At 40.4% G+C, this 13,164-nt stretch overlaps 1 protein-coding gene across 7 annotated transcripts in view; it reads right to left on the bottom strand.

Annotated features, from left to right (window-relative positions):
- Nucleotides 1-5,342: 5,342 nt before the first annotated feature.
- The window catches only part of LOC108439016 (thrombospondin type-1 domain-containing protein 4), a 97,881-nt gene continuing 90,059 nt past the window's right edge, over nucleotides 5,343-13,164 (bottom strand). For 6 of the 7 annotated variants that reach the window (XM_037539696.1, XM_037539692.1, XM_037539693.1 and 3 more), the window contains 3 exons: nucleotides 12,035-12,214; nucleotides 11,487-11,631; nucleotides 5,343-7,718 (listed from right to left, as the gene is read on the bottom strand). In XM_037539696.1, coding sequence (XP_037395593.1) covers nucleotides 7,576-7,718; nucleotides 11,487-11,631; nucleotides 12,035-12,214 — 468 coding nt within the window. In that variant the 3' untranslated portion in view covers nucleotides 5,343-7,575. The remainder of the gene's footprint in view (nucleotides 7,719-11,486; nucleotides 11,632-12,034; nucleotides 12,215-13,164) is intronic. The other variant, XM_037539694.1, reaches the window with a different exon arrangement.

Raw genomic sequence — 13,164 nt, 5'->3', positions numbered from 1 at the left:
GGCCTATATAAAGCAGGCATGTAGAACTGTTATTCAGAGGTGTTTTTTGGCTTCAATCGTCTCTCAGGCAAAACCATGGAACCTGATCGATGCTTTTATTCCATTGTAATAAGCTTTTTATATGCAAGCAAGTGGTGGACCTATGCATCATGTGCATACATGAAGTTTCAATGGACCTATGCATGATGTGTATACATGAAGTCGGCCTTCGTGGGTGGCATCTGAGAAGAAAACCATTAGTAAGAAATCCACACAAAACACCAAGACTACAGTTTACCAAAGAACATGAAATGAAAGCTTGATCAATACTGTCAGGACATTTTCTTGTCAGACTACGCTAAGACAGACCTGTTTAGATCAGATGTGGCCAAGACACTGACTACATTGTGGCAACTGTGAAACACGGTGGAGGCAGTGTGTTACTATGGAGCAGCATGAGCTCAGCGTGTGAAGGGGTGGTAACTTTTATACATAGCGTTTGACTATAATGATGAATGAGAAGGTGATTTTTACTGCCAAAACTCTTGGCACGAATTGACTGTTTCAAACAGACAATGATCCTAAACACTCAATGAAAAGCACACAGGTTACCTGACCTGAATCCTGTAGAACACCTTCAGGTGATGTTGTTACATATACACTGCTCAAAAAAATAAAGGGAACACTTAAACAACACAATATAACTCCACGTAAATCAAACTTCTGTGAAATCAAACTGTCCACTTAGGAAGCAGCACTGATTGACAATCAATTAACATGCTGTTGTGCAAATGGAACAGACAACAGGTGGAAATTATTGGCGATTAGCAAGACACACTCAATAAAGGAGTGGTTCTGCAGGTGGGGACCACAGACCACTTCTCAGTGCCTTTCTGCTTTCTGGCTGATGTTTTGGTCACTTTTGAATGTTGGTGGTGCCATTAGGTACCGAGATGAGATCCTCAGACCCCTTGTGAGACCATATGCTGGTGCGGTTGGCCCTGGGTTCCTCCTAATGCAGGACAATGCTAGACCTCATGTGGCTGGAGTGTGTCAGCAGTTCCTGCAAGATGAAGGCACTGAATCTATGGACTGGCCCGCCCGTTCCCCAGACCTGAATCCGATTGAGCACATCTGGGACATCATGTCTCGCTCCATCCACCAACGCCACGTTGCACCACAGACTGTCCAGGAGTTGGCGGATGCTTTAGTCCAGGTCTGACAGGAGATCCCTCAGGAGACCATCCACCACCTCATCAGTATGCCCAGGCATTGTAGGGAGGTCATACAGGCACATGGAGGCCACACACAATACTGAGCCTCATTTTGACTTGTTTTAAGGACATTACATTAAAGTTGTAACATTACAACTGCCTGTCGTGTGTTTTTCCACTTTAATTTTGTGTGTGACTCCAAATCCAGGCCTCCATTGGTTTATATATATATATATATATATATATATATATATATATATATATAGTTAACTATACATTAGGCATTACTTATTAACTTAATTACTGATTAAGTACTTTGTAATAAGTAACTGACTACAATGGATAGTTGTTTTTTTAGCTTACAGATCATTTATTCAAAAACTGCTGTTTATTGCACTTTTAATGAACTGATAAGTGTTTACTCAATTTGACAAAATAACATAAGAACCATCTTAGCACCGTTAATTATCTGTAGATTAATCTACTGATTTATTTATTTTATTGTCAGTTTAGTATTATTAGTTTTTAAGTGTTTATTTCTACTACTGAATATGCCATGAATTCAGGACACAGACTTGACTGGTTACTGATTTGTTATTTTCTCTTTATTTGATTGTCCTTAAAGTAAAGGTGAAAATATGCTTAGTCTATCAATTAACCTTTATTCTAACAAATTCTACACAATAAACTAACACAGGAATCAAGAACAATTCAAGAAACAGTTTTAGAAAAACTAAAATTAGTCCATCATACTTGGACCATCCATTTAAAGTTAGGCATCCAAGACAAATATTGTAAATATGTGTGCATATTTCTCTCTGTTGCTGCCTACCTACAATATATTGCCAAAAGTATTCGCTCGTCTGCCTTCACACGCATTTGATCTTGAGTGACATCCCATTCTTAATCCATAGGGTTTAATATGATGTCGGCCCACCCTTTGCAGCTATAACAGCTTCAACTATTCTGGGAAGGCTTTCCAAAAGGGTTAGGAGTGTGTTTTTGGGAATTTTTGACGATTCTTCAGAAGAGCATTTGTGAGGTCAGACACTGATGTTGGATGAGAAGGCCTGGCTCGCAGTCTCAGCTCTAATTCATCCCAAAGGTGTTCTCTTGGGTTGAGGTCAGCACTCTGTGCAGGCCAGTCAAGTTCTTCCACACCAAACTCCTCATCCATGTCTTTATGGACCTGCTCTGTGCACTGGTGTGCAGTCATGTTGGAACAGGAAGGGGCCAAACTCCCCAAACTGTTCCCACAAAGTTGGGAGCATGAAATTGTCCAAAATCTCTTGGTGCTGAATCATTAAGAGTTCCTTTCACTGGAACTAAGGGGCCGAGCCCAAATCCTGGAAAACAACCCCACACCATGATCCCCCCTCCACCAAACTTGAAGATGTGAAGCCCATTCTGAGGATAGTGAGGCAGATGCATATGTGGTGAAGGAAAGTGTCTGCAAAGCCCAAGGACTGTATTCCACACAACTTGGCACAGTGGAAGAAAATATAATGATTAATCAGTAGATTAACTAACAGCTAATGAATGGAATTAACGCATAAGTGCTAGTGAATTCTCAATTCACTTCCTCACATGACTAAACTCATGTATCAGTCCACTAGCACTGTAACAAACAGCAGTTAGTACACAACTGTTGAGTAAATAAGCAGCTACTAATGAAAACTAAACTCTTGGTTAACAGTTCAGTCAATCATTAATTGCCAGTGGTGGACGAAGTACACAAATCATGTTCTTAAGTTAAAGTAGAGACCCCTAAGATAAAATATTACTCCAGTAAAAGTAGAAGTTCCTCCCTTTAGACCTCCACTAGAGTAAAAGTACTAAAGTATTTACCTTCAAATGTACTTAAGTATAAAGTAAAAGTACTAAAAGAGTAATTCTGGCTCTGATCTGGTCCTGTTATCATTTTTATAACCAGACTGGCTTCATGAACTCATTTCAGGTGAAAGTCCTCCAGCGTCTCTCTTGGTATACCAGTCTTTTAATAGAACGTCATTAATTAGTGACGCTGACGTCTATTAAAATGATCAGAAGCACAAAACACTGAAGGTAAACAGTTTCCATCAGGGAGAACCGAGTGGCTCTGAAATCACTTTTTACACACAAGCAAAGTTTCAGTTTCAGATTTATTTACAACTTAGTTCCAAGTTTAAGTTGAATAAAAACTGGCTTTAAACTCAGGATCACAGATGAGCTCCTTTACTATGTTGATCTGTAGGCGTCTGTTCATAAACATAAACCAGCCCAAACTCATTTACTATAAAATGAAATGGTGTTTGTAGAAATTCAGAAAAAAGCCGCGTCAGTCTCGACTGCATATGTGGACATATTTCTATATTGAGCTCTATTTACACAAAGTTAGGTTAGTTCATCATTTATGTTGAACAGACTCTCCCAAAGTTTTACGCTGCTGCGCTGACGTTGAACCGCGTGCTGCACTGGGTCAGTATGACCAACAGGTCAAAACCAGCTCTAAACAAAGTGACCGCTGGGCCCTGATTGGTGCTCTGGCTTTGCGCTTCTTTCGATTTGACGTTACGTTTTTATACACACAGAAACCAAAAGGAACGACAGATTTCTCAGAATGTAGGAGGAAAAAGTCGGATATTAGACTCTGAAATGTAGTGGAGTGAAAGGAAAAAGTCGCCCAGAAATGGAAAAACTTCAGTACAGATACACCAAAAAACTACTTACATTTATTTAGTTACTGTCCACCACTGTTTATGGCTAAGTACTTAATCAGTCAGTAAGTAATAAACACTTCATCAATTATATAAACAATACTTGCTTAATTATTTATTAACAACATAAGCTTTCATTTGCAACCCTTAATGTTGAGTTGACATTAACATTATAATTTTATTCTTTAACACTGGAAAGATTTCCGTGATACTGCTGTAAACGATTTTAAAAGAAGAGAAAACAAGCAGCTTGACTTTACAAACTTGAGGCTTTAATCAGCTCTTATTATAAAATAATAACACTTCTGCTGAATGGATTATGATCAGGTTGAATGTCGTGATAAACAAGCTGTTACAACTGTAAACACTTCGGAATAGTTTCAACATATAAATATGAATGAAATAAACGAAAGTAAAGAAATATAAATTAGTGGTTAATTTTATACACTGCAGGGCGGTCAGTCCAGGTGCTGATATCATCTCAGCTTTCTCAGAAGGTTTGACTGCCTGCACTTGAAAAAGTCACAGCATCAGTTACTGCAGCAAAACCTCCCTTAATCCTCCCATGTTGACTTTATTTCTATCCAGGTACGGCACACTGCTAACAAGCTATTCATTTTTCCTAAACTCTGACAAACACCAAACATGGTTGAGGTGAAACATCAACACTGTCTTCTATGCTTTGTGGTTTCTGTTGTGTTGAGACAGATTTGAATATCAGTTTCCTTTAGAAGAACCTGAATTCCTCACTCTCGAATGACACTGAAAGTCAGACTCTGTTCCTGAGACACAGCACAAGGTTACTGTAGCAAAATCTGCTTCCAAGCTGTTAAATCAATAATGAAAACTCCTGTTCAAGCCCACGTTTGATACTACAAGGAGCAGAAAATGTTGCTTTCCTTTTCAGAAGCCTTCTGAAGGCAAAAGGGCCCTCAGCTTTTCCAGTACACTGTTATACACACAGACTGAAATGACTGTTTCTTCATAAGACTTGTCCCAGGACCTGGAATCTCAAGTCACATAGGAAATGTTCACCAGCGTTAAGCTCTTTAAAGAAGTGGGTTCTTTAGTGAATACAATGGTTATACAGTGCTGTGCGAAAGTCTTAGACACATTTTCAAAATCTATTTGTTTATTTGCTGAGAAAAGTGTTAATATTTGAATTAAAAAATTATAGAATATGAATTAATAATGAGATATAATCATATAAATAATAAATTATGATTTTCTGGATGTTTGTTTGTTTACCCATTTCCAAGCCGCTCCTCGAGGAAGCCCAGTATTATATGTAGTTAAAAAGCAGCTCCTGGTTTGACCAATCAGTGCTCAGTAAATTGAGCTCATGATGTAATTGATGATATTAACGAGTCTCTGTGGCGGCTGTGAAGGTGTCCAGGAAAAATATGGACCCAAGAAATTCTTGTTACTTTTTATTGTTTTTATGGTTATTAAAATTATGAATACGACTTTATTCTAATGTATATTGTGATAAACTCACTGCTGAGGTCAACTGGTTAAAACTTTGCTTAGATGCCTAAAACTTTCACACAGTGCTGTATATCGAACTGTGACAACTCAAAGAGTCATTTGAATGCATAAATAGTTCTTTGCCTGGTTAAAGGCTCTTAAATTCAGTGGGAAACCTGTTGCTTTAAAGAACAAAAGTTTAAGAAAAGTTCAAGAAACGGTTCTATACAGCGCCAAAAAGGGACCTGCTGTTGTTAGAAGTCAAACTTTTTTTGGTCCACTGTAGAAACATCATTGCTAACATTTTGAGCTTCGATTTGTTTATTGTGGCTCTTTTACTGCCCTGTTGCGGAAAAACATCAAAATGAGATTTTAGGTAAAAATAAAAGAATCCTCATGTTGCAGTCAAAAGCTCTGCTGATCGTTATAACACACAGTTCTAACACAGTTTTAACAATAAATGGTCTTACACGCTGGAGTTAATGTAGAACTGCTAATTCACTGTTTAACACTGAAGGTTGGCGCGCAGACCGCTGGTCACCATAGCAATGCAGACAACAGTCTCGCCTAGCTAGCAGCTAACGAAAAGGCAAAGAGAAAGATTTAAGACAAACATCGATCATTTGGACACAAATGAACTTCTAGTTTCCTGATACGTTTAATCTGCAAGTAGAAACTGTCAAAAACCAAAACGGTCATGAAGCTTTTTTTGAAGCTGCAGCTGAAGTCAGCTTTTCATTTGCCAGCCTCTTATTCAGATTCACAGGTGCACTCATTACAGGAAAATTAGAACAAAAAGCTGGCGATTGAGAAGCGACAAGCAGCTACAGCTGAGCTAAAGCTTAAAGCAGAGCAATGTAAGTCTGTGTTTTCATTTATATTACATTTTTTAGCTTATACTAGTACATCAGCACATACTGAGACATATTTACAGGCAAGATGGTAAAATGGACATAAAATGTTGTGGCTCCCAAGGTGCTTTGATTTTTGGTAAAAGAACAAAACGGCTCTTCTTAACATTTGGCTTGCCGACCTCTGGCCTAGACCGTATATAATCACATTAACACTGTCTAGAAACTGCAATTGGCAAGTGTTGAAAGTAGACCCAAAGCACTTCGTCAATCAGTGTAGTCTTTCACACCAGTCATGCATGTTAACGGCCAGTGTGGAAGGAATTAATGCAATATTTTAACCACCAAACTTGGCCTGACTTTTTCTCCTATCTACTCAGTAATGCTATTTCTTTCGTTTTAGCATAAAGATCTGTCATGGATACACATATTTGGAACATCAGTGAGACTTCACTTGAAATTCGATGCCATATCAAAGCTTGGTATATTTAAGGTCAGGGCAATTCTGTTCTTAGCGTTAATTCTCATTTGCTTTCCTCTTCCCGTCAACACCGGAATGCTAAAATGATCATTTCTCCATGATGGCTGGGACAATAATGTCAAAAGTATCCTGATTCCAAAATGAACTTCGGATGGACTACAAAGCAAACAGCTCCTTAGAGGCTTAGAGGTAAATAGACACTTCAGCATCTGTAAGATGCCTGATCTATCATCCAAATGTGAATTTAATTCCGTTACAGGGCACATTATAAGCATGCCAGTCTAAATTTGGGTGGATGTAAAAATGCCAACTGAAAATGAATGTTTTCTAAATGAAGTGATGGTGGCTAGAAGCAGTTTTGGCAGGACACGCTTTGCTGACACTTGAGCGAGTATCTTTTTGTCTTTTCGATGTGCAGCTCATTAGTTATATTATCAGGCATGCTGTTATGTGTTTTGCTGAACTTTGTGTTTTAGTGGGATCCTGTTAGAATCTTCACCTTGAGTTAATAACCAAGCACCGTGTGATGGACATGTTTGGGCCACTGAGTCATTGTGGTCATTGCTCTTACATAAGCGTCCCATGACCAAATACACTTAGTAAAATCCAGGAGAATCCAAGACGTCCTGCTTCTGTGGCCCCAGATCAGAGTCGTCATCCACAAATTGGCTCTCTGGACAGTCTCCTCAGAGCATGGTCTGACTTTTTTAGTTCGGTGGGATTTCCCTTTGTTCCCCAAGCACATAATGCTGCGTTTGTGTTTTTCTCCACCTGAACACACTGTTTGTTGACAGCACCCAAAGCTGGTTCTCTTGGAGTGTGCTGTGTCTGGTTATGGCACCCTCTAGTGGCAGGCTCGAGGTGGGTGAGGTTCCCAGTGGTTAGTCCTATCTGTAGCTTTTGGATGCCGACTGTCGCTGGGCCACACGTGTACAGGAGGCACAACACGCCATCTTATAGTAATTATACACGCAGAGTCGGGCCTGGACCACCACGTTGCAGTTGAAGTACTTGTCATGGCAGTTTTCATCTGGACGTAAAAAGAGAAGGTGAATGTAAGATAAATATCTTCAGCAGGACTATTAAATCATTCCTTACCTTGAAATTATAAACCTCATTGGTCCCACAACTGGGAAATTTCACCTCCGCATTTAACCCCTCCATGAAGTGAAATACCACATACACACTAGTGAACACACACACACACACACACACACGCACACACACACTAGGGGGCAGTGAGCACACAGTTCTACAATTATAGACTGTAGTCCATCTGTTTCTCTGCATAGTTTGATAGCCCCTTTTTACCCTATTCTTCAATGGTCAGGACCTACATGGACCCTCACAGAGCAGGTACTATTTGGGTGGTGGTTCTCAGCACTGCAGTAACACTCACGTGGTGGTGGTGTGTTAGTGTGTGTTGTGCTGGTACGAGTGGATCAGACACAGCAGTGCTGTTGGAGTTTTTAAACAGTGTCCACTCACTGTCCACTCTATTAGACACTCCTACCTTGTAGATGTAAAGTCAGAGACGGCAGCTCATCTGCTGCTGCACAGTTTGTGTTGGTCATCCTCTAGTCCTTCATCAGTGGTCACAGGACGCTGTTGGCTGGATATTTTTGGTTGGTGGACTGTTCTCAGTCCAGCAGCGACACTGAGGTGTTTAAACCTCCAGCAGCACTGCTGTGTCTGATCCACTCAGACCAGCACAACACACACTAACACAACACCACCACGTCAGTGTTACTGCAGTGCTGAGAATGACACACCACCCAAACAGTACCTGCTCTGTGAGGGTCCATGGGGGACCTGACCACTGAAGAACAGGGTAACAGAGTATCAGAGAAACAGATGGACTACAGTCTGTAACTGTAGAGCTACAGAGTGCAGCTATACAGTAAGTGGAGCTGATAAAGTGGACAATGAGTGTAGAAACAAGGAGGTGGTCATGATGTTGTGCCTGATCCGTGTAACTAAGTATATTTGTGAATACAGCACAGATCATAGTTGCGATCATGACTGAGAGTATAGCTGTAAGATAAGTACAGCTCAGAGCGTAGTCGTGAGCAAAGCTGAGAGCAGGAGTGGGCGATATGGCAAAAAAATTGCAAAGACATTTTCACAATTTATTTAGGTTTCCTGAGATTTAATATGTTGGAACAGACGGAATAGAATGTGTAGTGTTACGTATATAAATGCTACAATAATAATAATACTAATAAATAATAATATAAGACAATAAGAAGAAGAAGAAGAAGAAGGAGAAGAAATCTATATCTACAGGGATTTTTATTTAATGGTTTACTATGGGTGCTGCACTAAATCCAGGTAACCCAGTTTCCACTTTCTAATGGAACAAGATTTTTTTTAAAAAACTGATGATATTCAAGACTTGCTCAAAAACGCATAATGTATTATAATTTATCACAGTAATGATAAAATATCCTCATATTGCCCACCCCTAGCTGAGTGTATAGCTGGCTTTGAGTATAGCTAAAATTATGGCTGAGAGTGAAGCTGTGAGTAGATATATGCAGTTGTGAGTGCAGCTGGGATTATAGCCCAAACGTGAAAGCGTACAGTGTAGAGTACAGTTCACTGTGAGCAGAGCAGAAAGTTTAGCTGTAAGCACGGCTGAGAGTATAACTGGTTGTATCTATAGCGTAGGGTATGGTTGTCAGAGTGTACAGCAGAGAGTACAGTTGGCAGTAAGTACAACCTCACTTCCAAAAAACTTGGGACGCTGTTCAAAATGTAAATAAAAACAGAATGCAATGATATACAAGTCACGTAAACCATATTTTAAAAGGAAAATCAGTTTGGCTGTAAGTATAGCAGAGAGTATTGTTAACTGTAAGTGCAGCATGAAGTGCAGTTAACTAAGTATAGCTTAGGGTATAGTTATAAGCTTGGCTGTGATTACAGCCGAGAGCATGGATACGAGTATAGCTTAGGGTATAGTTGTAAGCTTGGCTGTGATTACAGCCGAGAGCATGGATACGAGTATAGCTTAGGGTATAGTTGTAAGCATGGCTGAGATTACAGCCGAGAGCATGGATACGAGTATAGCTTAGGGTATAGTTGTAAGCTTGGCTGTGATTACAGCCGAGAGCATGGATACGAGTATAGCTTAGGGTATAGTTGTAAGCATGGCTGAGATTACAGCCGAGAGCATGGATACGAGTATAGCTTAGGGTATAGTTGTAAGCTTGGCTGTGATTACAGCCGAGAGCATGGATACGAGTATAGCTTAGGGTATAGTTGTAAGCATGGCTGTGATTACAGCCGAGAGCATGGATACGAGTATAGCTTAGGGTATAGTTGTAAGCTTGGCTGTGATTACAGCCGAGAGCATGGATACGAGTATAGCTTAGGGTATAGTTGTAAGCATGGCTGTGATTACAGCCGAGAGCATGGATACGAGTATAGCTTAGGGTATAGTTGTAAGCATGGCTGTGATTACAGCCGAGAGCATGGATACGAGTATAGCTTAGGGTATAGTTGTAAGCATGGCTGTGATTACAGCCGAGAGCATGGATACGAGTATAGCTTAGGGTATAGTTGTAAGCATGGCTGTGATTACAGCCGAGAGCATGGATACGAGTATAGCTTAGGGTATAGTTGTAAGCATGGCTGTGATTACAGCCGAGAGCATGGATACGAGTATAGCTTAGGGTATAGTTGTAAGCATGGCTGTGATTACAGCCGAGAGCATGGATACGAGTATAGCTTAGGGTATAGTTGTAAGCATGGCTGTGATTACAGCCGAGAGCATGGATACGAGTATAGCTTAGGGTATAGTTGTAAGCATGGCTGAGATTACAGCCGAGAGCATGGATACGAGTATAGCTTAGGGTATAGTTGTAAGCTTGGCTGTGATTACAGCCGAGAGCATGGATACGAGTATAGCTTAGGGTATAGTTGTAAGCTTGGCTGTGATTACAGCCGAGAGCATGGATACGAGTATAGCTTAGGGTATAGTTGTAAGCATGGCTGTGATTACAGCCGAGAGCATGGATACGAGTATAGCTTAGGGTATAGTTGTAAGCATGGCTGTGATTACAGCCGAGAGCATGGATACGAGTATAGCTTAGGGTATAGTTGTAAGCATGGCTGTGATTACAGCCGAGAGCATGGATACGAGTATAGCTTAGGGTATAGTTGTAAGCTTGGCTGTGATTACAGCCGAGAGCATGGATACGAGTATAGCTTAGGGTATAGTTGTAAGCATGGCTGTGATTACAGCCGAGAGCATGGATACGAGTATAGCTTAGGGTATAGTTGTAAGCTTGGCTGTGATTACAGCCGAGAGCATGGATACGAGTATAGCTTAGGGTATAGTTGTAAGCATGGCTGAGATTACAGCCGAGAGCATGGATACGAGTATAGCTTAGGGTATAGTTGTAAGCTTGGCTGTGATTACAGCCGAGAGCATGGATACGAGTATAGCTTAGGGTATAGTTGTAAGCATGGCTGTGATTACAGCCGAGAGCATGGATACGAGTATAGCTTAGGGTATAGTTGTAAGCTTGGCTGTGATTACAGCCGAGAGCATGGGTACGAGTATAGCTTAGGGTATAGTTGTAAGCATGGCTGTGATTACAGCCGAGAGCATGGATACGAGTATAGCTTAGGGTATAGTTGTAAGCATGGCTGTGATTACAGCCGAGAGCATGGATACGAGTATAGCTTAGGGTATAGTTGTAAGCATGGCTGAGAGTGTACTTGGCTGGGAGTGCAGCTGAGAGGACAGTTGTAGGCATGGCTGTGAGAACAGGTGAGTGTACAAGCTAACCTATGTGTGGAACACAGGGTTCGGTGTTGCACTCCTCTTTCTCCTCCGGTTTGAGTTCTTCCTCACACCCCTCACTTGGCGTCATTTCATCAGAGAGACAGCGGACCTCTCTCACACGAAACCCCCCCTCACACGTCTTCGAGCACTGTGTACATGGAGAAATAAACGATTTCAAATCTGAAAAAGTTTAAAAGTGGCTGTGGAGGGTGTGCTGACTTTTGCAACTTCTGTTTTTACTACATTTATGTTTCTGAGGTTTTCAGTATAGATCATTATAAAACTGTGGTCTACTGGAAAAAAATAAGGCTGAGATCAGGGCTGGTTTAGCTGATCAGAGCTTCAGGAACATGCTCAATAAATGCATGCATATATATATATATATATATATATATATATATATATATATATATTGTTCAGAACCATTTATCTGGACTATCTGAATAACTGTAACACCATGTAACATAATAAGTGGGAAAAACTGCAGTAAAAATGAACAAGAATTCCTTGTTTTGTAAAGACAGACTTCAGGCCGGTTTCAGGTCACTCACTGCACTCCAGGCCGTGTAGTACCACTTTGCTCCACAGGCTTTCATATGGCAGCTCTGCTGACCGAGTGGCTTGTCCAGAGAAGAGCATTCATACGGCGGCATCACCGTGTAGCCCTCTTCTGACTTCATCAGACACACTACTGCCCTCTGCTGGCTGCCTGTGCCACACTCCGCAGAGCACTGACAATCCAAACAGCAGAAAACAAATATTAAAAACAGATACTAATCACTCAGAAATAAGCTGCTTTTTCAGGAGCTCAAACTATTCAGTAAAGATTGCAGCACCTCCTGGTGGCTGACTTTTAAACTGACTTTTAATGATGAAATGCTTTAAATGTGAAAGACTTTGCATACGTTTGGGTTTAAGGTGTGTTTGTGTGTATTTAAAGATGAAAGTGTACTCAAGGTAACCTTTGAGGTTCCACAGCTTGGCATACTCGTGGAACCCTTCAGGAACCCTTTTCTGGGGAATTTAGGATCATTTACATTCATTAAGCAGCTCTTTTACACAGCATGGTCTCAAAGCTTTTTGGGTGCTTCAAGGCACCATTTTAAAAGGCGGCTCTTCAAGGAACTCAAGCTTATTTTGAGACTTGAGGTTTACTAATACTACAGCAACTGTAATTAAGCACATATTAGAGCTGGAATAATTCATTTAAGGATTTTTTATTACTTTATTTGTAATATTTATGATAAGAACATTTTCTTTCTTTTATTTAAGTATCCATTATATTTTTTAATGTCTTTCCTCCTGAAAAGTGTCTGTAATATTATATTTATGCATTAAAATAAAGGTCTTACTGTAACTTTCTGAAACATTTCAGGAGTCAACAAACAATTTACCCACAAGAGGAAAAACGTTTTGTCAACAGTCATAAAATATTATTGGCAATATTCACTTCCTCAGCCCAGCAATATTCGCTTCCTCAGTCCAGCAATATTCACTTCCTCAGTCCAGCAATATTCACTTCCTCAGCCCAGCAATATTCACTTCCTCAGCCCAGCAATATTCGCTTCCTCAGTCCAGCAATATTCACTTCCTCAGCCCAGCAATATTCGCTTCCTCAGTCCAGCAATATTCACTTCCTCAGCCCAGCAATATTCACTTCCTCAGTCCAGCAATATTCGCT

This window comes from Pygocentrus nattereri, chromosome 7 (assembly GCF_015220715.1).
Source record: "Pygocentrus nattereri isolate fPygNat1 chromosome 7, fPygNat1.pri, whole genome shotgun sequence".
NCBI classification, from domain to species: Eukaryota; Metazoa; Chordata; class Actinopteri; order Characiformes; family Serrasalmidae; genus Pygocentrus; species Pygocentrus nattereri.
This window is presented reverse-complemented; position numbering and strand designations above follow the sequence as displayed.